At 48.3% G+C, this 27,266-nt stretch overlaps 5 protein-coding genes across 5 annotated transcripts; 3 read left to right on the top strand and 2 right to left on the bottom strand.

The window, feature by feature from the left end:
* Window positions 1-84: 84 nt before the first annotated feature.
* Window positions 85-822, top strand: GGI43DRAFT_380465 (cytochrome b5-like heme/steroid binding domain-containing protein; the record flags this gene model as incomplete). The annotated part of the gene is made up of 4 exons (XM_083202988.1): window positions 85-175; window positions 401-435; window positions 496-553; window positions 644-822. The coding sequence occupies 4 exons, from the start codon at window positions 85-87 to the stop codon at window positions 820-822; spliced, it is 363 nt and encodes a 120-aa protein (XP_083064107.1).
* A 5,635-nt stretch (window positions 823-6,457) lies between these two features.
* GGI43DRAFT_431140 (C2H2-type zinc finger protein) lies at window positions 6,458-9,930 on the top strand (the record flags this gene model as incomplete). Its single annotated transcript, XM_083209380.1, has 6 exons — window positions 6,458-7,614; window positions 7,684-7,962; window positions 8,036-8,236; window positions 8,299-9,099; window positions 9,163-9,721; window positions 9,781-9,930. The coding sequence occupies exons 1-6, from the start codon at window positions 7,130-7,132 to the stop codon at window positions 9,928-9,930; spliced, it is 2,475 nt and encodes an 824-aa protein (XP_083064108.1). The 5' UTR covers window positions 6,458-7,129.
* A 9,079-nt stretch (window positions 9,931-19,009) lies between these two features.
* On the top strand, window positions 19,010-21,098 carry GGI43DRAFT_247066 (uncharacterized protein). The gene has a single exon (XM_083200762.1). It carries the CDS (start codon window positions 19,192-19,194, stop codon window positions 20,845-20,847), a length of 1,656 nt encoding a protein of 551 aa, XP_083064109.1. The 5' UTR covers window positions 19,010-19,191; the 3' UTR covers window positions 20,848-21,098.
* A 1,260-nt stretch (window positions 21,099-22,358) lies between these two features.
* GGI43DRAFT_396222 (uncharacterized protein) lies at window positions 22,359-22,772 on the bottom strand. The gene has a single exon (XM_083204941.1). It carries the CDS (start codon window positions 22,734-22,736, stop codon window positions 22,512-22,514), a length of 225 nt encoding a protein of 74 aa, XP_083064110.1. The 5' UTR covers window positions 22,737-22,772; the 3' UTR covers window positions 22,359-22,511.
* A 1,088-nt stretch (window positions 22,773-23,860) lies between these two features.
* GGI43DRAFT_247200 (uncharacterized protein) lies at window positions 23,861-26,937 on the bottom strand. Its single transcript, XM_083200765.1, has one exon. It carries the CDS (start codon window positions 26,449-26,451, stop codon window positions 24,535-24,537), a length of 1,917 nt encoding a protein of 638 aa, XP_083064111.1. The 5' UTR covers window positions 26,452-26,937; the 3' UTR covers window positions 23,861-24,534.
* Window positions 26,938-27,266: the final 329 nt, after the last annotated feature.

Genomic DNA, 27,266 nt, shown 5'->3' on the forward strand with positions numbered 1-27,266 from the left:
GAGTTATCAAGAGCTGGCGTCAACTCAACTTCCTTCTAAGCTCTTGTCTCACACCGCACAGTTTTGGAGAAAAACACAGAGAAAATGTCTGGAAGATTTGAGCCCAAAGTCCCCGTCCAGCTGGACCCCCCAAAGAGCGACCCGATATCTGTCGACGATTTGGCGAAAGCTAACGGTAAGCCGCCCTGAGCCCCTCCGGTTCTGCTTGTGATGCCGGCTTCGCAGCCTCGGGATAACAGCATAAGTAAGGATCAGGAAGAGTTATTGCAGCCGTGTGAAATCGCAAATTCATCTCAGTTAAATGACTCAAGATGATAATTTCTACACCAGCCATCCATAATGATCAATAATTTCTCTTAAGACATCTCATGAGCCCTCGGCTAATCCGGCCCTGTTATAGGCACAAATGGAGAAAAGAGCTACGTTGCAATCAAAGTATGTCTCCAGAATACTTCAACATTTTAGCAGTTGATATAACTAACAATGTCGCTAAAGGGCAAAGTTTATGATGTGTCTGGCAACAAGATGTACCAGCCTGGAGGATCATATCACGGTACGTAGCACATCTATATTCACGGTGCCCCATCACTGGCATCTATGCACTGTCCCGTAAATATGCAGTTAAGCTAACGACACAAATTAGTGTTCGCCGGCAAAGATGCTTCCAGAGCATTAGGGATGACGTCTGTCAAGCCAGAAGACGTCCGACCAGACTGGCACGATCTCCCTGATAAGGAAAAGGGTGTTCTTGAGGACTGGATAACTTTCTTCTCAAAGAGATATAACGTGGTGGGAGTTGTAGAGGGAGCAAACAATCAGTAAATGGTTGATGTTGGCACCAGAATAGTATGTATATATGAGATATGAGCTTTGAAGAGTTGGTACTACCTAATACTACATCACGACAGTCATATTGCTTGAGATTCATACGTAATGGCTTAGTGCGGAATTGAAGTATGGAGAGGAAAAAGGATGTACCAGTGCCATAATCTCGATCCAGTGCATCGTGATATACTATACATGTATGCATGTGCTCCAAGATGCCGAGTTCACTAGCATCCACGTTCAGCTTACCAGCAGATGTTGACCCTCGCTACTCATCTCAGAACTAAAAGTCTGCCGAAGGAACCCACTCGGTCAAGCGAGACTACCTACCATACAACTGTCATAAATGCTATGCATCGGGCTTCAATTCCATAGCTCATGGTGGCACGACATAAACCTAATGTTATGCGAGTGGGCCGTACTATAGACTACATACAGCGTGGATATCGTGGGGAGTTTCTATTCAGGCAGGCCGATACTCGGAATGAACGCGCCCATATCTCAACAACCAACAACCAAGTCACTACGAGTCATGCTAAGCCAAAAGTCCCATAAATACATGCTGCATAAGTTCTTTGCAGGTCTACACAGCTTCTATAGGTAGGCTTCATACGCCCCCTCCTTGTCTCGCAAATTCGCACCATATGAGAAGCATTTACGCATCAGCTGGTGTTGTAAGCGCCACGCCGCAGCAATAGATCAAAATGGGATCAAAATGGGCAAAACATGCATTCATCTGCGCTGGCTCTCGGGAATACTCTCCTACCAATGCTATCTCGCTAAGGAACTGGATATCTCCGCAAATGCGGTAGGAATTGCTTCCGTGTGGGTGAGTGTTGCACGCCGTGTAACCTATGCACACTCCTTGCTCGAGAAGGTAACTACAAGTGCTAATATGCTCACTAGAAGAAGCATCAAGGACATGGTAACATCTCATAGTGGATTTTGACCCGAGAATCTCATCTTAATTAGCGTCGAGGGCACCCCTCGTTGACCACGTCGACTGCATGAATCAAGCCATCGAAACATCACGCCCCCCCTCTCTCATTAGGCCATGTCGCTTTTTTCCTCTCAATCCAGACCCGCCATCAGCCGCAAATCCTTCCAGTTATATACGATTCATGCGTGAATGCCAATAAACAAGATTGATGTACACTCCTCCGAGACCATCTCCAGGCCCTGGACGTCGGCAACTACCCCCTTACCCCTCCCTTGCTCGTCGGCTTCATGGTCGTTCGTCGAGATGTAGTAGTGACATCCCATCAAGTCTTTCGGTTCGATATACCCTTGGAAGCACACTCATCGCACTGTACATTTTGCCTCCATGAGTTGCGGAGCACCTTGACGCTCAGACATCCGTGATTGGGATCGTTTCGCGCAAAGTGACAGTAGGACTTGAGCCGTACTTGGGAGTGGTTACAGGTGAACAAGAACTCTTCCCAGTCACACATGGTGGTGGGCAAAGGTTAAAATAGCGTAATCTGTGTCAGCTGGGGAGGGGGGAATAGCGAGATCACATTAGCAGCGATACGATATGTACGGTGACATGTCATCTCAATCTTACCACAGGTTTGTAGTGAAAAAGCTTGGTATATTAGGATTGTAGTCTTTTGTTCAAAAGTTGGTGGTATTTTGCAATGTCTAGCCATAGAAAATTAAAGAAACAAAGAGCAAAATGGCTTGAGAAATGGGATTCAAAAGCTTTTTATGTTCATCTTGTACTTCCACAAGTTATTTATGGCCCTCAAACCGGCCGCTGGGCGTTCGTTCGATATGTAGCGACAGCATGTCCGCAAACAAACATATCACCCATTCACTTCATCCAGTCCAAGGAGCGCTGAATCACAAGTGCCTTGGCTAAACGCAGGAAGGCAGATGTCGTGGTATCCCATGAGGGCAATATAAACGCTCTAAATCCGAATACGGATTTCCAAGCATAAGCATGGTGAAAACCAGGAGAGATGGCGGCCAGTCATGTGTCAGCTACCGTGGTGTATCCATATACCCCTGTTGATTTCAACATGTTGATTTTCGCAAATAGACTTGCTCACTGTTTTCCGTAAAGAGTAATTGAAGTCGTGCAACATGCTAGAGCCTATGAAAAAGAAGCTTCTTTGTTAAATGTAGTAAGAGGGGGAAACAGCCGTAGTACACACTGATCTTAGATCTTGAAGTAGCGTTATTAGCACACCACTAGATGCATATGCGGACAAGCAAGGTCTTTGCCAAACCTCAGCTTCTCGCATTTTGTTGGATGGCTGGCTGAGACCTGCATTAATACACTCTCAGCTGCGTACGCGCGCTGTCGAGCACAGCATAGCAACCCATGTTAGGCAGAAATCAAAAGAATAAAAAAGCCCAACCATCGGCTTCTCGCCCATCATAGCCTATGTCATGGTTGCCATCTCGCCTTGTACGTCCGATTATCTCCGCACTCTTTCGCTACTCGTGGGGCTCCCCCATGAACCTTGTCCAAGGTCACGATCTTTCCACGTCTCTTCACTTTGAAAACCATGGCACGGACGTCAAATGGTAGAGGTGGGTATTGCAAAGCTGCGCGGAACAAGGGGGGAAAACTCCCCGTGTGGCGCTTGTTGTATCACCTGACAAGCGTATGTTCCAATACTGCTACCATTATTGTTGGCATTAGTATTATTGATATCCTGTCGAAACAGCAGGGTTGAAGTTAATTAGATGGGGGCCGTGACGCCCGAATTGATCTTATTGGGTCTGGATATGGTTTCCGGGTACCTGGGCTTCGCTAAGCATAGACGGGTGAGAGTCGGTGGGTGCGATCTCATGAATACGGCAAGTCAGACAACCCAAGGTAAGAATTCGCGCGTGGTATTGCTATTCCAGTGACGCAGATGACGACGCATGAATCTCTCACACCAGAGAAGCAGTAGTAGATCTTGTATGTACATTGGATCCATCCCGGCTTGGCAAGGGCTGTGTGGGTCACACGATCCTTGCGACAAGTACGGAGCATTGCCGTAAACAACGAATCAATAAGACCCCCTTGGAAGCTGCTGTCTCTGTTCTTAGCTAGGTGCATATGGCAGGCGGTCGCTATGACATGAAAGAAACAACATAAAAAAAAAACAGGATTTCTTCCTCTACCCATTTAGCTCCGCCAGTACGCAGCCGGCAGGCTTCCCTGGTCCAGCAATGACTTGGCAAGAATTCCAGCCCGAAAGTAGTATGAGATGCGAAGAACTTCGTATTTCTAACTCTTTCGTAGATCTTTCAAGATGAATTGTGTGGCGGGGGGGTTTCCATAACCTTGATGTGCAAATAACTATCGATACCCCTTTCTGCTGAATCCGCCATTAGCAGCGGTTTGAAATTTGAGAAGGTTACACGAAATACCCATGTGTGCCCGCACGATTTCCAAGAATGCGTCGGCTTTTATTTCTTAGTTGGTAGGCGAGAAGATCCATAATTAGCGACATGAGCCTATCTTTGAGGGTAATACAAGTAAAATTGCTGCTTTTCTTTCATAATTTACACAGCACGCTGTAAATCAGCTTTATTTTGAAAATAATTTCACAAGATTTCTCATTTAACACAAAAAGAAATGAATTAGAATATCACTCAATACTGTAGGGGAGAAGATTCTTTATGAATAGTATCTACATGTATGAGACAAATCCGTATCCCCTGCCACCGTATCATCAGCAAATGGGGCATATGCCCCATTCGGTCAGTAGATAGAGTACTGTATGTTTCATGACATCTCAACGCTGCCGATACGTCTTGTCAATGAATGCATTCATGCTGTACAGACAACATAATATTCCATCTTTGATGAGGAGTATAAAAGCTCACCAATCAGGAGAATTAGATTATGTACTAAAAAGATGTATAGAGAGAGTAGCTTCATAAAGAAAGAAGCTTCTATGAAAACAAATGGAAAAAAATAACTACCGAAGAATGGCAGTATTGACTTTCTCTTTGACATCTAGAGTCGACTTAGTGTAAGTGAAGATAAAACTCATGTATAGAGTAAGAGATTGAAATTTACCGGCATAGAAAGCCATATGTGGCTTAGAGCAAACAAAGCCTAGCATCTGCATCTAATGCTCGTGTTTACTAGCTATTGCATTTTATAGGCCTTGAAAGATACGCCGAAGATTATTTACTGCTCTCAGTGTAAGCACAAGGCTGTCGCTAAATGCCATTTCAATACTCTCACAGCTGCCCAAAAGTTTCAAGGCAGCAGCCTGAATCTATTTTTAGTTTGTTCGGATCATTCTGCGGCATTTAGCAGAACAGAAGCCTTTATAAACTGGAAGTGCAGATAAAACACTATTGATCTTCTTTTCATCATTCTACCTGGTATCTACGAGGACAACACCGTACCGCCTAGGGAAAGATCATTTCGCATATTCAATCTCATAAAACTCTGACAGCGCCCACTTATATGAAAATAGCACAAGGAGGCCTGTGTTTGCCAATATATTTCATGCTATCTCAAAAAATAAAGCTCGGCATCGATCATCCAAGCAGCTGGTTCTTTTCTGCGCGCTTCAACCCACCCTACACCTACCTGCCTATTTAGGTCTGCTACAAGCTCACACATTTTACAACTACTACTATAACTATAACATGGTATGCTGAGCTAATCATCGCTATCATTTCACCGCTGGCAAAGAAAGCCTTTTCTATCGCTTGATTAGAAGAGCCAAACCCCGGGTCAAGCGTCGGCTTATAAACCCAATATAAGGCAAACTGTTTGCCTTGCCAAGAAAACCGGGGCAGCAGCCTCAGCTTATGCAGCAGCAGGTGACAATGGATTAACAGGAGCCACGAAATTTACGTGGCCGCAGCTCATCAGACCCGCAACGTGGACGTGCGACAAGCGGCGCAAGACGAACGCAGATGGTGGCGATATGAGTCGTGATTTGTGGCATGGGCCGAGGGCTGTGCTGGCGATGACATCTGCACAACATGCGCCAAGCTCGTTGAGAGCCAAGAGTATGTTGCTTCGCCAGTATGCAGAGAGGAGTGGGGAGGAGGGAAGAGGTTTCGGAAAGAGGAAGAAAAAGGAAATGGGAAAAACAGCACTGCTAAAAGAAGAAGGAAAAGGCCCATGAAGAATAAATGAAAAAGGCTAAAAGAATACGATGGAATGCTCTTGAATGGCTGGACGAAATGGCGATGCGACAAATGCCAGCCGGGAATACAATTTGGGGGCTGAAAAATCTTGGGTTTCGGCTGGGTCGCGGTCTGGTCTGCGCTTGTGACGGTTGCCTCGCGGTTGCCTTGCGGTGGTTGCCTTGTTAGTCGCGGCTGCCTTGGCTGCTCATGGGCTCCTGCCATCGAGAAAACGGTCTCTTTTCTTGGGCAACTGCGCGCTACCGGTGAATTGCGAGGTCTGATTGGGCCACAGGAAATCCCGTGCTATGCCCGTGCACCTGCATCTGCATATTGGACGCTGCGTCTCACCGAAGAGAGCAAAAGTGAGGCGAGAGGCATTTCATCATCGGTTTCAGTGCCGGATATCGGACGCCATCCCGGATCGCCAGCCATATCGACGACACATCACTGGCTCGAGGCGCTGCTGGGTCGACTGACTGCGGTAGGGTGGGAGACGACATCTGCGTCTTAATATCCATCTGCGCCATTGCCCAGGCACCATTTGCCAACAAACGATCTGGCGGCCAACTCTCATCTCAGCCACCCCAAGCACTTTTGATCCTTCATCGCGGAAAGGGGAACGGATGTCCGCGCAACGCCCTAGTCGTTGACCGCTAGCTTTGGATACTGCAAGCTATTACTAGGCGGTTGCCTCGCCGGTTCTGGTTGCCTCGTCTTATTCTCAAGCTCAGTCGTCTCTGCCACTGGTGCAAAACCACGGGACAGACTTTGGCGGTGATGCTAGATCAAGCACGGTGTCCTGTCGCTGGTTAATGCTGCCCGACCTGGCTCTGCTACGTGTGTATGTGTGCCTTGACTCTCGTCTTTGCTCTTATTTGTTACTCAGTGTCACGCTTTACTCCCGTTGAGGCTGAGGGCATCCGCAGACCGACTCTGGCCCCTCACATACCGTCGTACTGCAAATCCCAACCCCGCTGTTTTGTGCCCTCGACGGCACAGATTAGTTTTCCCAATCAACTGGGCAAAGCAAGACATTCGTCAGGCTCTTTCTATACTCAACACTGAGACTATATCTCATCTCTATTCCCTCTGAGTTCGCTCTGGAGGTAAAGAATCCATACGGTTATATCACCGGACAGGCGGTGCGCAGCCACACAGGAATACGCTGGCCAACGGCCCTATTCGCACTAGCTCCTAGCCCAGCATGAGTCCTTCTCGTGGGGATCATTTTCAGGTTCCAGAGTCCTATAGTATGATTTATGATTTCTATGCCCAGTCGGATGGTCCCTGGGTTCCTCTCAGTGTCAATCAACCGGCACAGTCGTTGACTCAGTCTCATTCGGCCACATACGCCTACAACCCTGGATCTCGCGGCTTCCATGAGTTTAGAAGCCCTGTTGTGCCTTCTGAGTGCGGTACCGCCCAGGACGACTCTGGTTATGGGGGCAGCCGCACTACATACAGCGCGATTGAGAGCGTCACATCAGTCAATGAAAATGATAGGTATATGGAAGCTGGGTTTCTGGAAGTCCAGCCAGCGGATCAACTTATTGGCATGGGGGACCTGAATCTCAGTTCTGCAACTCCCGTGTATAAGGCGCCTGTGGTAGTATCTCGCCAATCTGCCAATGCTAAACCACACCACTGTGACGTATGTGGGGCGAATGTCAAGACGAAATCAGAGCTCAAGTACGTTTGGCATATAACGAATATGCTCAACCGTCATCAGTTAATTCTGCAATTGCTAATATTTCATAGAAAGCATAACAGCAGGCATAACAAGCCGTATAAGTGCGATTACGAGGGTTGCCCCAAGGCTATTCAGGGATTCAGCACGACCAACGATCTTAGTAGACATAAGAGAACGGTTCACCGTGAGCACGACAACAATGGGCCGATCTTTATCTGCCGCCATGAACCTTGCACCCTTAAAAAGGAAAAGCTGTGGCCAAGAGCTGATAACTTCCGGAGTCATTTGACTCGCGCTCATAATATAATACTTAAAGCAGATGATGATTTAAGAGTCTATCGTTACCGGTATGTGCTGTCCTTGTTCTATATATGAATCAAGCCGCCAGATACATGTTGGACACTAACATCTTGCTTGCAGCTCAGTTCCAACAAGACCGCAGGAATTTCGAGATGGCAGATCTTCAACTGCTGGCATCCGTCTCGGGCCCATCCGTTCCGATTCGCGACCAGCGCTAAACCAGGGAAAAGAAGGCGGGTGGCCAACAGCCGATGGCATGCAACCTCATTTAGCCCGCATTCATGGTGTAGACGGCGACGATATCAGGCACCACCGTGACCAGTACGTAATTTTGATACGCCCTATATTCTACTACGAACTAGATACTGAAACATTACCAATAGGCCAGATGAAACAGAGCTGCATGCCCTCCGAGGTGTGGGATCCTCGGTTGCTGATGTTGATCCGGAGTCTCGACCGACACAGTTGCAAGATTCGCCAGAGTTGCGGAGTAGCCAGCTTTCAACAGCTGCATTGGGCGAGCTACAAACTGAATCTCCAAAGCAAAGTCGCTTGTTATTAACCCCACCGTGTCTACCAAGCGGGCGCGACTCGCAACTAGCTCGATCAAACATTCTAGATAATATCAAACTGGCCTCAGGTTTTGGTCCCCAGCCCCTTGCCAACGATGTCGCCGTCAGTACGCCAGTACGTGAAGATTCTTTGGAAGAATCTGGGGCGGCGCTCCCTGATGATGAGCCAGCGCAAGAAAACTTTAATCAGGAAGAAGGTAACCCAATCGAGGGTGAAGATGAAATGCTTAACGATGAAGACTCATTAGCACTTGAGTCCATGTCTCTCGATTTATCTAATCAGTCTAAAGGCAGTGCTCCTCAAGGCGGCATATCTGAATCTCAGAAAAGAGACAATGATCTGGATAATATCTCCAGAGCGTCTACAAAAGCACTCGCCAATTCGTCTAATACCGCAGAACTTCTCAAAAGCATTCTATCAGATAAAGATAGTTCTTCGGATGTTCTTTCGCTTCTCAGAGCCATACCCAAAGATCTACTAGAAAAAGCACTAAAACATGAAGAACAAGCGCAAAATGAGAGCACTGTTCTCAGTGATCAAACAGAGCGCCAGAAAATGCCATTGAGGTGTGGAAAATGCCATAAGCCATTCTCCCGGGCATGTGAACTTAGGTAATTCTATTCTACTTATTCATCTTATGTCACATCGAAACAATAACTGATGTATCATTTTAGGAAGCACATGAAGCGCCATGAAAAACCTTATGGATGTACTTATAAAACGTGCCACAAGATGTTTGGCAGTAAGAATGACTGGAAGAGGCACGAGAGTAGCCAGCATTTTCAGATGGAATCCTGGAACTGTGATTACCAGGGCTGCGACAAGGTTTTGCCTCGTCGAGAGCTATTCAAGACTCACCTTCAGTATGATCATAAGGAGAAAGATAGTCAGATAATTGAGCACAAGCTAGAAAGTTGCAGGCTGGGTCGCCATTGCGACCCACGCTTCTGGTGTGGATTTTGCGACCAGTTCATTGAAATTAAAGAGAAGGTCGTCAATTCCTGGACAAAGAGATGCGATCACATTGACAATCACCTATTCGGCAAGGATGGACTGCCGAAGAAAACCATGGCTGATTGGTGCTATCTTGAAGATAAACTGGCAGAGGGAGACTCTGAATCTGGCAAGAAGTTGAAGGCTGCGGTAGCCCCGTCTGGGTCCGCGAAGAAGCGGAAGGCCACAGACGATTTGGATATGCGTACTTCTAAGAGACGCAGCTTTATCTGGATATGCGTAAGTTGCTACACATTGGTTTTACTACATGCATACTGTATATCTAACACGACGATTAGTGCGCCTGCAATCATCCTGAAAACTACCAAATAAGCAGTCAGTGTATGGAAATCCCCTGTGGTCACAAGCTTTGTGATAACTGCAAAATGGAGCAAATTCCGGATTTTGAGCACGAGACCGACCTAATGAGCCAAGAGGAGGAGAGTTAGACTAGGAAAAAGTGACAGTAAGATGTCATGCCAATGTTTTTGGCTGGTGATGATCTTTTTTTGGATACTGTATTGAAGTCAAGTTCGTATTTTTCATCCGAGCCTTGCAGGTGGACTGCGAGGGTACCTACATTAGCTTCTAAGTATTACTATTATTACTGCCGAAGTGATACAGTGTGATCGTGTAGGATGCGCAGCCTTCTGGATAGAGTTGTTATCTTGTTTTTCCAAGTCGTGGGAAAAGTCAATAAAGGCGATTGTGTTTTGAGGCGCAGCCAAAGAGTTGAATGAATCCTTGCGGGATAAGCGCCGTCATTTGTGTGCAGAAGCCAGAGTGCTACCGAGTGCTACCGAGTGCTACCCAAGAGAATCCGAAATTAGACGCTGCACATAGGCATAGCCTACTAAGCGAATAGCATCAAAGACAAAAAGAGAGAAAAATACGAAGTAGATAGTAACAAAAGACGGAAGAGGCGTCTTGGTGCCTATTGCCTTGGCACTGGCGCAAAGGTTGCCTTTTTTCGGTCTTGGAAAACACCCTGCAAAGGGTACTTTGGCGAAGGATCCCACCCTCCTCTTTTTCGGTGAGACATTTGACGTATGTTTGGACATTTTTTTTTTTTTAAACTTGTCTCTCTTCCGCCTCGTAATAATGCATTAGCGTTTTAGCGAAAACTAAGTGGAAAAAGAAAAGTCCTAAAAAGTCCTAGGGAAAAAAGACAGAACTTCAGAAAGGGGGCCAACTGGAAGAGAGGCAGGCAGAGAGAGAGAGGCGGGATGAATGCAGGGTGGTAGCCGATGTTACTGTCTGTTGGTTGAGTAGAATTTGGTCATTGGCCGGGTTATCCGTCTTGGTCCCGTATCGCTAGCAAAAAATCGTCTTACCTGAGCTTACCGCAGATGGCTCTCTTCTTTTTTCGGAGAAGTGAAATACGGCTATACCTAGAACAACCTCGACGGAGCTCTTGGCCGAAACACAGATGTTCTCAACTTGGTAAGTCGGAGTACTCATATGTGCGTGATACTCGTATTTGGATACCGGCAGGCTGATACCACGTGGGGAGAGTAAGATGGGCAAGTTTTGGTGGGTGCCACCAAAACTTTTTTCCTTCAAAGACTCCCTTTCTTCCTTTCCAGAAAAAAATTGGGTTTCATTATCCATCGTCTATTTGTGTGTAAAGATAGAATAAGGTCCACACCCCGCAAGCACGAAAAGGGCCGGAGCAAAGCCCCGAATGTGGATGGTTTTTAGATGGTATTGGGCGAGAGGTCATGTTACTTCGTAGCGACTTTCGTGCATTAGCTGGCATCTCTTTTCGGCCAACTTGCTGAAGAGCGCCTGTACGAACACCCGGAGAGGGCTGTGTGCCAGATGTAAGAACGGACGATGCTACGGCACATCTGCATGATGAATATATTGATCTGGGTCGTCAATCAAGAGTGAGATTTGGGTGATAGGGGTGAGTGAGGCATAGAGGAATTGATGTTTGCATGCGGATAATGCACTCTGGTTCTCGTAGGAGCAATACCATGCAGTAGGAAGGGACTTGGTAGCAGGGTGCATGCGCCGCTCGAGCAACGACTGCCAAGTTGAGGTAAGGCGCGTTTTGAGCTTAAGCAGAGATGCGTATAGGTAGGCAAGCTATATTTCGTGGCATTGTCAATGATTCCCCAGCTGAGCATGAATGAAAGTAGTTTAGCCAAAGAGATCTATTTCCCAGCGGTGCAGGAGAAGGCAAAAAGGCGCCAGCGTCAAGGGTGCCTCCAGCCAAGGTACTGGTACTCCGTGTGATGCATAGGAGATATGACGACGGGGCTTGATTGCCGTATTAGCGACATGGACTCATTGAAATGAAACCGGGATTTCGAGAATTGGTACGGAGAAGGTACCGTTACCAAGGGCTCGGGGTTAGCTCGCACATGTTGGGTATGCTCCAGTAAGTGGTTGGACGTACAAGTACAATAAGTGCTCTAGCAAGTTGCGCCAGGCAGCCAGTGTCCATCGATTGGGGGCCGTCGATTTAGTGCCGTCAGTGGTTACGATGCCTTACCCAGATCGTCTCGCTTTTGTAGTCGGTTTGGCAGCAATGGTTCTATGATTGGTGCTGGGTTAGAGAGGTTGTTCTCTAACGTGGTATCATTGAGTGGCGATGCAGAAGGATTCGAAGTGGTAGGAGGTATGTTTAAAAAATTAAGATGGCAGATGAAACAAGAGATGGGATGAATCACCCTCTGTCAGCTTGCAGTTACAATCCCTGATGCTCCATGCACACTTTTTGATACTGAGTAGGCTCAGTCAACAACAATATAACAACACCGAGGCCTTGATGATAGGCCTGATGGGTCGTATTTTTGCCTCGTTTTGTTTTTGGGGTGGGAGGCGAGTTGCATCAATGCTGGCTTAGCTGCCTGTGCTGGCATCAAGGCGAGCAAATAGCGGAAATGAAGCATGAATGATCTTGAACATGCCCCATAACAAAGACTGCAATAGAGAAGGCACCATTGGCTTTACACTTGATGCATCGAATTTTTCCAAGGGCCGAGGCTGCAAGGCGACTCCGAAGGCGTAAGTTGACCCAAACTGAGATCGTGAATAGGTACTTTGTACACGGTGCTAGTCTTATGAATGCGAAGCATGTACATCTATCATGCATCTTGAGATGGTACTAGTACAAGTATAGGACTGGCGGGCGGCCGACAACAACAAGGGTAAGGGCTTAGGTCCCACGTGGCAACCTGGGGGGTGTGTTCGTAGCTCGACTCTTGGGGTGTAAGATATTACCGCTACTAGTCCAAATACTGCTATGTGCGAGTAGAGGTTCTAGCGGTAGTATGCATGCCCTTCGGCATACTGAACCATATCAGGGTCCACGCAGAGGTTGAGCTGCTGTACACATGCAATATGCTCACCTGTGCTGTCTGTGGCATGTCGGGCGTATGACATGCGCAGAACAATTTCTGCTACCAAGTATGGAATGAGCAGCTTGACTACAGTTTGGCCATGGCGGCAATGAGAGTAGATGGAGCGTTACACTGGCCGAAACCCCTGCTCAGTCCGTTGCAAATGTCGGAGTCAAGAGACTTTTGAGAAGACCTATCTCGAATGTGCGAGACTAGAACTCCAAGAAATCTGTAACTCTTTAATTTGAGATTGCCACCAAATTTCAATAAGCCTTTGGATGTGTGGTGGGGGGAAGGGGATATGACGATGATGTGGAGAGTATCACAGCATCGTGGAGGGGGGGCAGCAGGGCCAGGGCCAAGACCAGGGAGAATTCAGCTCCGTGTAATTCTTTTCCATAGGTAGTTCATTACAAACCAAGTGTCTTGAACGGCATAACTATGCGACTCCAAGAAGGCAATGATAGAACTTTTCCCAAAGTCATCTTGGGTCCGTATCATTGATACTTCGTAGCGCTGCGTCGAACATGATCCAACCCCATGATCAGAAACACCACAAATGCGTTACGGCTGTGTTGACCTTGTGTCAGGATTATCAGAGTATTGATCAGTATTCTAAATAGCAAATCTCGTAGAATTCTACTCGGCATCGCCTGTTCCGATATGGGGCTTCTGCAGCTGGCGCGCCGGCTCGTAGTGTGGAAGTGTCCATCGGGCACTCATCCGTACCCAAGCCGCGGAAAGTATTCCATAATTTGGCTGTACACCATCTAGAGAGATCGGCGAAGACTAGCATATTGTTGATGGACCCTGTACTGCTATGCCCTCGCAAGCCATCGCGGTGCAAGCTTATCCCTGTGTAAGTGACATATCTGCCAAACGCAAGCAGGGGCATCAAGCTGGTATTCCCCTGTGCGCTGACTTACTCCTGGTTACTACCACATCGAGACGTACGATAGCCATTTGTAGGAGCTTGTGTCTTGAGTGTGTTGATCAGCAGAATTTCAAATCCAATGCGACGCCGCTCCGATACCCTTGAAAAGCTTAAGACACTCCTCGGCCGGTGGAGTAAGGCCTGATTTCTTTGTCCCTCACAAACTGTGTCTGGCATTGCCACTGCTTCTTCTGGGTCTTGGTCACCTAGATTCGTACCCACGTCCAAAGATTTGCATTCGTGACATGTCATGTGTGTCTCGGTCGGCACCGCTCTGGCAGGTTTTGGCTGCAGTAGCCTCGGGGACTATCATTGGTGCATTAAGCGAAGCTGAAAACTTCGGGGGGTTGGTAACTCCAGTTATGATGCCTGATGGGAGTGGTATTGCGATTTGAGTAGATGTGCATCTCGGTGCAAGGAGGGAGCATTACTGCAAGCCTTGGCGCCGCAATCCTAGGGAACAGTTCGACCAGCTTCAGTCCGTTGATTCTGACTGCATCGGTCGGTATAAACGCCCGGGCCGATTAATGAAACCAGACTTCTCATGTGTTTGCACCTCAGCCTTTATTTTTAGAGCTTCTTGCGTTACAGTATTCGCTTGATCAGTAAAAGCATGCGGTGATGGTATCAAGGCGTGGCCGAGTTGAGGCACAGCAGAGAGCTGAAGCTGGCAAAACAGCAAGGGAGAACCCAGCTCTGTGGAATCGGCATCTTGCTCGGCTTCTATCTATCCTCGGAGGTTGCCATGCGATTCAAACCAAAAGTAGCATCGCCTACTTCCATACCAGATGCCACTGACGTATCGGGAGCCAAGCAATGCTGGTCAGCAATACAGCTGGGCAAGGTGCTAGCTAGCGTGTTAATGCAGCGAGCGACTATCCATTGGCCGCGGTGTCCAAAGGACAGTGAAACGGCAATGAAGTGCGGCGTATGCGGCGGTAGTGGCACTACGGTAGTGTACCTGTACCACTAGGAAATCCGGAAGAGCCAGCAGGGTGGATAGGGCTGGAAAGATATTTCCGAGGGCCGCGAAGGATGCTTCTGCTGACCAGGACGTGGCTGGAGATCTCAGAAACAGACTGTGTTGATCACAATGATAGAGAAGCAAGAGTAGGATGAGCAGAGAGAGGGTCTCGCGATCAGAAGTTGATGGAAGTCGAAATTAAACAAAAAAGGGAAAGACGCCGCCGTGGTGAACTAGCAGACGCGGAGCTGATGTTAGCGACTCACTAGGCCTACTAGCTCTAGCTCTACCTGGAGAGTACGCGAAGAGCAGTTCCCGGCGACGGAGATCTGCCGAGCAGATACTTGAGGGCTTTGTTCATCTCCGTACTAGCGGGTAAGATGCGGGCGGCGTCCGGGAGGCAGTATAATAGTACATAGGTACTTACTACTACGCCTGTGGCTGATTGAGTGTGCGTGCAGCTTGTACGGTAGAGTGCGCGCAACATCCGTGAAGGCCGTTGTGATAGTAGTAGCACGACGGACGGCGGGAGAAAGGGTAAATGGTAGGGAGAGAAGTGGAAAAAGGTGGTTCGTATTTCGGCCGCAGGCTAACAGCGAGGACGGAGGAAAAAACGCCATCAGGGTCCAGGCCTGGACCAACAAGCCATCCCTCTGTCCTAGCAATATATACGCGACAGAGCGAGCGTGGGGTTGCAATTGCTTGGTACTGGTAGTGCCAAGTAGGAGTCAAATAATAGGTAGGCATATCCAATGGCAGATTGGAGGGAGCGTTCTATTTGTCAGAGATGCCAAAAGCGCAAATCAGCTGAAGTATTTTGCTTCTTTGACTGCCAGAGAGAGTCATGGAATGTTCTGGTACTTCCTTGGAAGCAAGGCGTCATCATCTAGATGGCTGCTCCCCAGTACCTGGTACCATCGACCTGACATGAAGTCAGCACTCTATGTTCGCAGGGGCAAGGTTCGTATCTGTCACCCATCACCTGCTGTGATATCACCAACGCGCTCCGTCTACGCGGTGCCGGCTATTGTTGCCTTTTATTTTATAAAAAAGCATTCATCTATCCGTATCCATACCTAAGATAGGGAATTGGTACTTACCTAGTCTGCACGCAGCACCCGAATCGCCGCGCTCAGGCATACTCCTGGGAGTTATATCCGAATCACCTCCAAAGGCATCGACTGGCTCTCACAGGTCGTGGGGGGTCCAGCTAATATCGCAGTCTGGCTAGCAGCATGGAGCTAGGGGATTGCAATCAATCAATGGTATCTAGCGCTAGGCGATGGAATGGGTCGAGATTTGGCGAATCCAGTACGAAGGTGAGAGATTGGATGAGGGAGCGGGCATGCCGAGCGCTGGGCTGAAGCCCCCCCAGCGCAGCTGCAGCTTTTCGGCGAGTCAGGTATCATGGGTTGATACAAGTATTTGATGGTAGATGCCACTAGAGCGCGTACCAAGACGCCTTATATGCTGGTGAATACACCAGTCGATTTGTGGGCGGGCGAATAGGAGCATCGAAGCTGTCAGGTCGTTCGCCAGACAGTACAAGTGCGGTACACGCCAAGTCGATGTGCGAGGATTGGTTCCCCATCGGTTCTTTCTTGCTACAGGTACGAGTGGCAGCAGTACTGGCAGCAGTACTGGCAACAGTATCACCATCAGCCATCGATGGTGGCAGTAGAAAGCTGCAGTAGCATCAACAATAGCAGCAGAGTAGTGCTTCGGCAAAGACTCCATCGTCGTCACCGCCGTCATCCAACATAATCATCATCATCGCCGCCTTCGTCATCATTATCGCCGTCATATGCAATGCAGCATCGCGCACAACTTGTGTCAAAAGCTGCTTCTCATACTGCCACTGCGGGTGCGATGACAGGCGGCACGCCACTCACGGCCACACCTGTGGCACATAGCACCTCCGTACGTGACTCCTAATGCTACCTAGGTCTCGCAGCAATCCCGCCTTTTTGCCTGCCTTTTGAGGATTCCCCTCCCCGTAAGGGCGGAGCGCTGGGTGCGTGTGTGGCACAGGACCTTCGATCTCACGGGCCCCGGAGTAGTCATCTTTAGGGATCGTCTTCTTCTGTTTCAGACGACGAGTAGCGTTTCACATCGCTCAGCTCCCCCAGGGGGCTAAACTCTGAAATTTCGGATGAAGGTTGTTTTCTTACCCACCCTCTCCGACGCAGGCCCGCTCGTTCCTGAGCCAAAAAGGCCAGCGCATGAAACCATCGCCATATCGCAGGACGAGAGCTCTCTCGTTCTCATGGCCAGGCGTGAGACGGCCAGCTATGCGGGTCTCGTACGATATCACCCTGCTCTGCTTTCGCGCAGAAAGCCCCCACACAAGGCAAAGCCACTGGAGACGACATGCCAGGAAGAAGAGAAGAAAAAAAAGCCTTTTTTTCTATTAGTTCAATTAACTATTTCGATGCAAGGTCATCGGGCTGTAGCGAACCTGGCGTTCCCGGTCTGCTTTCACTGAGTGGGGAGATTTAGCGCTGCCTCAAGTGTTACTTCGATTCCAGCTAGACACTTATCCGGAGTAGCGGCACTAGAATTAGCAGCTGGAGTTACCAGTAATAGGAACAGCCTGGACAGGGCGATCAGCACTCCCCCATGCGACACTGCACTACCACTATACAGAGCATTTTTAGGACTGCGATGGGGGATGATGCCGCCTGCACTGAGCACCTAGAGTGGGCCAGCCTGCACGCGCCTCCTGTAGGGAGCATGCCGCGCATCTGTTCTTCTGCGCGGCATCTCGCCCTCTACCCTCTCCTATCATCATCTGCTTCGGCCAACGTCCACAATTTTTTTCTTTCTTGGGCTACTGTACAAGGACAGAAGGCTGCTAGTAGCGGTCCGGGGGCTAGACGAAACCCCTGCTCGTCTCCCGCCGCCGCGAGCATTGGCATACGCACTAAAGGCCCGACCCTAGGAGTTGATTTTGGCTCGTCAGACTCTTGTTGAGTAGCGCCCAATACCCCAAGTTTTGGCGTCTCGCCTGCGATTGACCATGTACGCACGAACCACCGTTTTCAGTCTTCAGCCCATGTATCCGACGGCCCTGGTGTGTGGTGCAGATTAGCAGGTATCCCCCTGTTAGATGGCTGGCCTCTTCTTCTTCTTCTCCAAATTGGCCTTCAGTTCCAGCTTCCGGCCGGCCAGCTTTCGGCCACCTCGCGCTCCATGCCCCAGGACGCAAAGACAGGCCTTGAGAGGCAGCGAACCCTAGCGAGGCTGAAAGTCCAACTAAACTCGTGTATCACAGCATGTTGGTGATAGCGGGAGCTGCCTTACCGTCGACGTGCCCTTCAGCGCATTCGTTTGGAGGGCTTCTGGTCACGACATGGTTCTTCAAGAAGAAATGAGACGACCTCGAGCTAGCCTCTGCTAACTGCTGCTCTTCGCCACAAAGAATTGCACCTGTACCTACCCAAGTCACGACCAACAACCAACAGCCAAGCCAACAGCATGCAGCAATGATGCCGCTGGAGATTGCAGTAGTTGCAGCCTCCGGCAGATGGGGGCTACTGGCCATGCTACGCTCCGTCCATGACAGCATAAACTCGGCCCCGAGACAATGACGGGTACGCTGGCCGCATCTGGAGCGCGTAGCAATGTCGTCGTCTGGATGGTTTTTGTTCTTCTTCTTGGCCAAAGCCCCCATGCTCTCATGCTCTCATGCGCAACGCTTCGCCCCCCCAAGGCTGAGTCCAGGGGTGTGCATATTGATCTGGACCCGACGACACAACCCTCCATCTCAGCCGGCACCCTAAACTAAGCCAGGCCAGGCCAGGGTGGGTGCAGCAGCAATCCTACTCAAACAGACCCAAAGATACTCTGCACGCCCTCCCTCTGGCCGGGATTCGCACAGCTCTCGCCGTGCCTGTCTAGGCAATGTACCTACAGTGCAATGACCCACGCTGCCAGACGAATAGCCGTCATGAGGCTCTGTCTCTTCTCTCGGCCACAGGCGTACAACTAACATCTACTAGTAGCTGGATGGATCTCACTGTCCAAGTCCTGATCCATATAACAGGCCTTAAGCTCCCCATCCTTTCGGGTCTTGGATCATCTCTCCATTGGCATTAGAGCTGATTTTCACCTTTATCAAGCTCACATAACAGACACACTCTCTTCTTCATCTTCTCCTACCATCAATCTTTTACCTCTTTCTACTACTCAGGCTCTTATTCACAGACCAAGCCCTACATTACCTCTCATACTTTATATATCCTCACACGATAGAAAGAAGCAATAGTCTCCACTATCTTGAGCTGCTCTTATATGGCATCCATTGTCTCACCATTTATTATTCACGCCCTTGCTCCTTGAGTAAAGAACAAGCCTAGCTCAGTCTTCTTATTCCGGCCACTGCTGCTCCGAAAGTGCAATTCTGAGCAATTTTCGATTTTTTTCTTTCAACCATCGGAGAGAAAAGGCAAACGCTCCAATTATGACCACCACCAATACTTCTTCCTCCTCTTCATCAATGTCTTTCTCCACAACCGGCGCTAGACACAGTGGACGGGTTCACTATGGCTACGACCAAGTGCACACTGCATACTCAGCAGCCTCCATTGCACCATTCAGTGCACACATCCGAGAAGATCCTCTCTATGGGCAAATTGATCCAAATCTGTTCAGAGACTCGAGCTCCCCAGACGATAGCTCGCAATTCTGGCAGGTCCCAGTGCCAGGATCATGCTTTCAACAGTCTCCAAACGACGCTTGCCTCGATCCTAATCTGACTCATGATGCTTCCAGCAGCGGCATTTATCAAGTTGATTACGTACGAAATGGATCGCCAGCTTCTTTCCAGGGATCGCCGGTGTTTAGCTTGACGAAGAGCCCATCCATTGGTAGTGATGGCAGCTACGACTTGGTGACGGACCCTCCCACGCCACCAGATGCGCAAGGCAATGTCATTTCGCTGGGAACTCCATATGACTCTGATTATTACGAATCCAACACCAAACAGCCAGAGGTTAGCTACTATGCAGGCTCGCAAGACGAAGACATCAACAGGCATGTTGCGAACCAAGCATACTACAATGTGGAAAGCCATGAGTTCAATGGACAATATATGTTTGATACCGCTCCCCGCTGTAATTCTCTGGACCATATCAATGCTCATGGCGCACATATTAATGCTGCCAAGGCTGGCACTCGTCACTATTCTCCCTGCGCTACCCTTCCTTATGCCAACTCAGCCCGACATATCAAGGAAGAGAGCATGCCACCAAGCACTGAAAAGGGGGTATTGACTACCAGGGTGGTGAAGAGGCGTAACCGCTCTTCGCAATATCGCTACGATCCTATCTCTTCTGGCAAACAGGCCTCTGTTGATCACGAGGTTTCGTCGCAGGGTGACAAGAAGCGCAAGGTTTACTCTACAAACAAAAGATTCTGCCACAAGTGCAAGAAGCATTTCCCAAGCCGCGGGTCTCTTGACGAGCATACGGGCATGGTTCACCCCCGACCCTACATTTGTGTCTTCCACTATGCGGGCTGCACCGCCAGATTCGATGCTAAGAACGAATGGAAACGCCACGTCAGCACGAAGCACCTGGGTTTGAAATACTGGGTCTGCATGGAAGGCAAATGTGCCGATGAACGACAGTCAGTGTTCCAGCAGCGCGCAGGCCTGGAGCCGAATGGCAATATCTTCAACCGCAAGGACCTGTACACTCAGCACATTCGCCGCATGCACTCCAATATTGCCGGCCAGAGCACAACCGATTACAAGGGTGCGGATGCCAGGTCCGACTTCATGGTGAAGAGAATGCAGGAAGACGCTTTGCGTATCCGGTGTCGGCTCCCGACCTGGATGCCTTGCCCCGTAAAATCCTGCGACAAGTCGTTCAAGGGCAGCAACGCTTGGGATGAGCGCATGGAGCACGTGGCTCAGCAACACTTTGAAAATGCTGCTGCCGGCAAGGAGCCACCGGTAGAGTTTGGAGGGCTTCACGACTACGTTTTGACCGAATGGGCGCAGCGACCCGAAATCCGCATCGTCAAGCAAACAGAATTGGGATGGGAGCTTTGCGACCCCTTGAAGGGTGACACAGAATACAGGATGGCCACAGCCACCTCCGATGGCGAAGAGTAGACTTTACACCTAGCGGTGTCTTATTCTTCTCATCGATTTTTTTGGTTTTGGCTATTTACTAGTGCATGGGGGGCATTGGCATGAATTTTATGGTAGGGTCTCAGGACATTGGCTTTATCTAGCATATGATTTCTTGTTTCTCATGTTTGTACTTTTTTGCTGTTATTGTTTGTTGCTGTTATTCTCATCAATACATGTCTCATGATACCACGATTCTTCTGAAGAGATCAAAATTTCATTTGTAATAGGTAGACAGGGTGGTCAAGGGTGGAGCAGATAGAAAATGAAGTATGATTTCTTTCCTCAATTTACTCGCAATATCTAGACATCTTTCGTGTGACTGATGCTGTGTAACAACTACGTTGAATGACATGCATTCAATCTTAGCTAAGCCTCCGCCATAGATTCTCCAAGCCACGGCCATCGTTTGACCCAGAAAGTCGGTTCCGAGGATTCGTCCCCCAAACTCCGAAACAATCTATCATCCATCGTCTGATGTTTCATGGCTTTTCGTCTCATCCTGAACGACTTCTCCGGGGGAACAGGTGAATGGGGGTTTCAGCCTCTACTCACCCGCACCCGCACTCCGGGCTCGGCAGACAGAGCCTCAAACAAAGCAGCAGAATTACCACCCACTTGGCTATTCCTGTGGGGGCTATTTCTTCATGCAGAAAGGCAAAAGGCAGCGCGAGGCAAGGCAAGGCAAGGCAAGGCGAAAGAGGGTCGTATTATGATCTCGGTGTGGAGCCGCCTTTCGGCCGGGAGTGATTGCCAGCCAATTACTCTGCAGATGATGCAGATTAACCACACGCAGAGCCGCGTGTGATTTGATTGATTGATTGGCCGATATCGAGTTTCACGATATCACTTGGGGGCGTGTTTGGAAGGAGAATAAGGGGAAAGATAAGGTGATTTATCTGCCTTGTCAGCCCTAGGAGGAAGATTTTCGGCTTTGTGTTTTTGGGGTTACTGTGTAATTGAACTTTTTTTTTTTTTTTTTTTTTTTTAATTGGCATACCCCTTTTCTTTTTCTTCATCTTTCTTCTGGGAGGGAGGGGGTGTGTGCATGTATGTATGTGTGGCTGAGAGGCGGGACAAAAAAAATACAGTGACATTTGTGTGATGGATGAAGAATGCTTATTACTAGTTTGTAAAATTTCTTATTCATGCTGTTATAGCGATTGTTATGCAGCGTGATGTGTGTGTTTATGCGTTGTTTTTTCAATAGTGTGTGAGTAGCCATGTATGTGTTGGCAGTTGAGAAAAGGCGATCAACATTTCTTTTTCCGTCTAAGAGCACACACACAATTGCCTACCTATACTTGAAATGTACCATACTCAATTTAATTAAGAGCCGCACAGCAATCACCGCCATTTAGCAAAAGGGTGGCAGCGTTTGGCAGAAAGAGTACTAGTACCTGGAGGAGGCTCAACTCGGTCGAATCAGATACTCGCTCGCAGCATCGTTTTTCATGCAGCGGCCAAGGCGCATGCATAGCGCGTGACTCGCGGGCAGACCGTGTATGGGGAAGAAAAAGAGCCTCAAGAGAGTCGCCAAGTTGGACGCAGAGCCGCATTTGAGGCTCTTTTTTGCATACCGACTTTTTGACATTGTGCCTGTTTTGATTGATTGCTACTGACCTCCTTCTAGTTTGGTTTTTCTGCTATTCTTGCTTTTTCTGTTTAGCACGTAGTTGGAGCTTGATGCGCACGTATTGGAGTCTATGTACACGCCCCTCCTTGACGACTCCTATTGAGCGTTTCTCTCTCCTGATGTAGATGAGGGAGGATGAAGTATATCCAAGTAGAGAGGATGTATAAGGCAGCTTTATCTGCACGGTGTACTCCAGGCAGGCAGGCAACAAAAGGCAGCAAACTCGGCCAGTCATAATAATAGAGTGACATTTATTCTGCTTTCTCTCATTGCTTTCATCAACTAGTCAATTCCCTCCAATTCATCAAAAGCTAATCGAAAAATAATTCCCATGTACTCATCGAACCAAGACAGCATTTTCCTATCCCAGGGCATTTCCCCCCACAGAGAACAATCAAACCAGAATTTCGAAAAGCCCCTATTCAACACAACCCCAGAAAAAAAACACTACACACCCATCAACACATCTACTCAACTCCTCATAGTCCTACAGTCCACTCCTTTTACCCCTTGAATAAGCAAAATATCCCAAATATGAGCGAGCGAGAACGAAAGCGAACCCAAAATCCTCCCCGCCGAACCTGCCACCACCAGCACACGTTACACAACATCCGTGGCAACATTCACAAAGTAGGGTGTCTCTGCCACAGCAAGCGTGGCGCAAAAACAAAATAGAAACGAGTAGGATGAAACTCTTTGACCAGCATCCTTTTCGGGATATAAAATACTAGACCACGAGGTAAAGTGAGTCAGAAAAAAATCAGTACTACATTTATATCATGCATGTCTAAGACAAAATACGCATGGCAGTTCTCTCCCTGATTTCTCTCCCCTTTTTTTCTGCCCTACCGCGGCGTATGTACTATTTCGGGCTTGATTCACTTCCATCACTTCCATAGGGCGGAGTAAATCTTTTTTCGTATTCATGCCGCAAAAGTTCCGTGCCTCATCATCAAAGACAAAAAAATCCTGCCCGGTTTCATCGCCCATCTTCGCCGCAGATAGTCTCACCTTCGTCGCTACTTGTGTTTGCAATTGCTCTGTCCGCACGCACAAATTCCAAATAACGCTTAAAGTATACCCCTTCTTCATATTTTTCTTTTTTCCACATCAAGTCATTATTAAAGCACAGAATATTCAGTGACCAAAAGAAAATAAATTATAAAATACATCGCAGTCTGACTAATTCTCAGAGACCCTAAGAAGCCATGCTGTAACACAAAACATTCGCCCAGTTACTCTCTCCTAGTAAAATGCGTAATATCTAGCAATAGTTTGTACAATTCCAAGTGGTAGGTACCTCGTAATCCAGCTCCATTAAGCCCTCCTAAGCATACCAATCATCGTCAATTCTGTCCACAACCACCAACCACAGCTAATCAGACACTCTTCACTGCCATAAATAAGCCACTTAATGCACAATGCCCGTCAGGGGTAATACTAAAAGCAACATCATCTGACAGGTCAAATGGAGCAATCAGAAACAAGTCATACCCAGTGTCTCTCTCCCTTGCAGAGCCACGAGGTCCGCTAGTACGATTATACTAGAACAAATCACAGCATCCAGGTTGCGTGACTTTGGAGAAGAAGGAAAAGAAAGAAAGAAGAAAGAGTAGAAAAGAAATGAATAAAAGTAGTAAGTTGATATCGCTGCCACCATTCAGGGGTATACTGTTGAATCTTCATTCCACACATGTGAGTTGCTTTGTGCACCGCTGTCCAGTCAAGCAACACAAATGTCGTTGAACCACCCCCTTGCAGAACAAAGTTATCCACTATTGCGGCTGATTCCGAACATCTGCATAAATGTTACAGAACACACACACACCAAAAAATAGAGAGTTGAAAATAATACATTTTTGGAGAAACCAAAAGTGAGATGTGAGGCGCATGCTATCCTCAAGTCTCCACTGCGGGTGCCACGTCCTGTCGCACGCCGAGTGCCAATTCAAATTCTGTGTCTAACCACAGTACCCCCAATGGATGCTGCTATCCTGTACAGCATCTGTCAAGCCTCAAGACGAGCCAGAAGTTCAGTTCTTTTGACCCACAGCGACCCTACTCGGTGCCTTCTCTTCTGAGCTTCGCTGAGCTCGTCGCTGTTGTCTCATACGACACTCATAAGCATAGCCTGGCTGGTTTGCCTTGCGCCACTCAATCCATGCCTCGTATGCCTGTTGATCTCTTGGGTCTGGACGGCGAGGCTTGGGTACTGGGTGTGGCTGTGGCTGCGGTGGACGAGGAGCGCCCCCCATGAGCGGCATTTGGGTAGACGGCATGTTCACAAACGGGTTAACGGAGCTGGTTGTCAAAGGAAATCCCGTATTCATAAGATTAGACGCCGGAAGACCCAGTATATTGCCCGACAATGGTTGCAAAATAGGCTGGTGTTGAAGCATCGCTGGATTGACCAAAGATAATGGTTGTAATTGCAGAGCTGGCGCCTGGAGCGAACCTCCGAAATTATCTGCAGACACCGGGATTAATCTTCCTGCCATCAATTCATCGAGTGCCAGAGGGTCGGTAGCTCCGGTCGCAGCTGCAAATGGCATAATTCCATAAGGAGGCGGCGGTTGAACAGAGGAAATATCCGTGAGGGATGCCAATTCTGCCAGGGACGTGACATTTGTCCGACCTTCTTTTTGGGTGAAAGGAGCCAAAAATGGCTGAAACGGCTTCACATCACCCTCTTCAGAACTGGATTCTCTACGAAGAGCAAATGAAAGAAACTCTCTCGCTTTGGGATTGAAATTCTTGAATTTGGCTGGCTCATTAGGAAAGACGGCTGAGTCCATGGAGTTGTTGCTCCCCTCTTTCCGGCAGTGATTCACGGTTCCTCGAGCATGGCTTTTGTTAAAAGGCTCAGAAGTAGTCTTCTTTTGTAGATCAACTCCTTGCGCCCGGTTTCGCAATGAAGATGTTTCGACGAGACTCTCTCTTAAGGATTCTTTCAAGCTGTCATCATAGCCGCTATCCATCCTGTTTTGTTCCTGTGTCCTTTTCCCTTGGCGTCCCTTGCTATTTTGCCCTAGCTTCTTTAAAAATCGTTGGAATGCTTCGTCTCGTTCGATTTCAATTTTTGTAGCAGGCCCTGTGCCGTTTGCTGGATGATCCGACTTGGATAGTTGACGCTCATTAGTGTGAACATGAGCCTTGTTGCTTTGCGAGGCATACAATTCGTGCGTCTCAGAAAAGCCGTTTCGTGCACGCAGTTCATTCGAGATTGTGTATGGCCCATGAGCTTGGTAGACATGTGCTCGAACTTTGAGAGGCGTCGTGTCAGCGGCTCTAAGCGCCGCTGTTAGCTGCTCATCTTGACTGTTGCCAGAAACTCCTTGTTTCCTCTGTGCCAAGTTTCCTCTCAGAGGTCGAATATCCACAACAGTCTTTGATGAGTAACTGGGGATGCTGCCCAGAGGAGCAACTTCGAACAGGTTCAAGGGATATTCTCTAGAAGACGACAGGGATAGTTGCTTCAGAACTTCATACTGAACGGGCTCTTCTTCTTCAAGAGTTTTTAGTATCTTTCGTTCCATTCTAGAAGATATCGCAAAAATATCGTTTTGGCTATATCTCAAGGCATTACTTGCCCCAGCACCCTCTTGGGACAAACTGATGATTTGCTGTAGCTCAGTTTCGCGTTGGCCTTGTACGGCAGATCTTGGGGTTGGCGGAGAGGCATCCATCCTAATTCGTTGCTTGCCGGCGCCGACCACTTCTGGGATATCGTGTTCACTGTCGTCCACTGCCGATGAGCTGTTGTCAGAGGGACGGTTTCGCCAATCAGGGTTTTTCAATGCGTGTAGGTCATTGAACTTCTTCAGCTGTTGGTAAGCATAAGGGGTTCCTGATGGCTTGATACGGGCATCACTCCTCAGTCCCGCGTTCTTATAGTTGGCAGGAGGATGGTACGTCCGCTTATAACGGCTTGTAGTGGCTTGGATAGGCATTTTCAAATCCTTGAAGCAAAGTTAGCCCATGCTACATCACAAATGCATCAGGAGCGGCATCTTTTCACTTACTGGTTGCACAGCTAGGTAGAGTAAGGTAGTTCGGTTGGAGGCGGTAAATATTTAATCTGATTTTGTGATCGCTTTTACCGCCGGCGAGAAAGAGCTTATGGTCGAGTCTCAAAGTTCAATCCCGCTGGAATCTTCTCCCATACAGCCACGCTCTTAGGATACAGTGACTTGAAGCTCGAATCAAAGCCACAAGAATTCGCTGCATAAAGGAAGACAGGCGACGCTGCCCAGAAATATCCTGCCGAAGCAAAAGTTGAAATCGAAGATGGCAGAAGAGACCGGAAATTTGGATTGGAAGAGCGGATATCCAGTGGTTGGCAGTGGTTTCCAGCTGGCAGACGGCTGATATATATCTAGGGCCGAAGAAGTCTTGCGATGAAGTCGTTGGCTCGTAATAAAATTCGCGCTTGAGTGTCACAGGCTGATAATAGACGTATCTGTTGACTGGAATACGTATCAGTCCAAAAAAAAGAAAGTAGGAGGCAAGAGAGAGAGCGAGAGAGCTGAGCGCACGATAGCTTCTTATAAAGCTGAGTGTCGATCAACAAAAAGATGTTTGGGATTAAGATTCGCGCCGCATAAACCATGGCTGGCTCTTTGCTATAGCAACTAAGCCAAGTAATGTGCTCGTTAACTCCTGCCTTTAGGTTTACGTCTTGCAAAAGAAGAGTTTATTGAAACGTTTCTCTGTTTTGAGTGCAAGCGCATTGGCTGAGGCTTCCGCTAACGATGTATATGCGGCG

Source organism: Trichoderma evansii (assembly GCF_050947405.1).
Source record: "Trichoderma evansii strain SZMC 28006 chromosome Unknown GGI43scaffold_3, whole genome shotgun sequence".
Lineage (NCBI taxonomy): Eukaryota > Fungi > Ascomycota > Sordariomycetes > Hypocreales > Hypocreaceae > Trichoderma > Trichoderma evansii.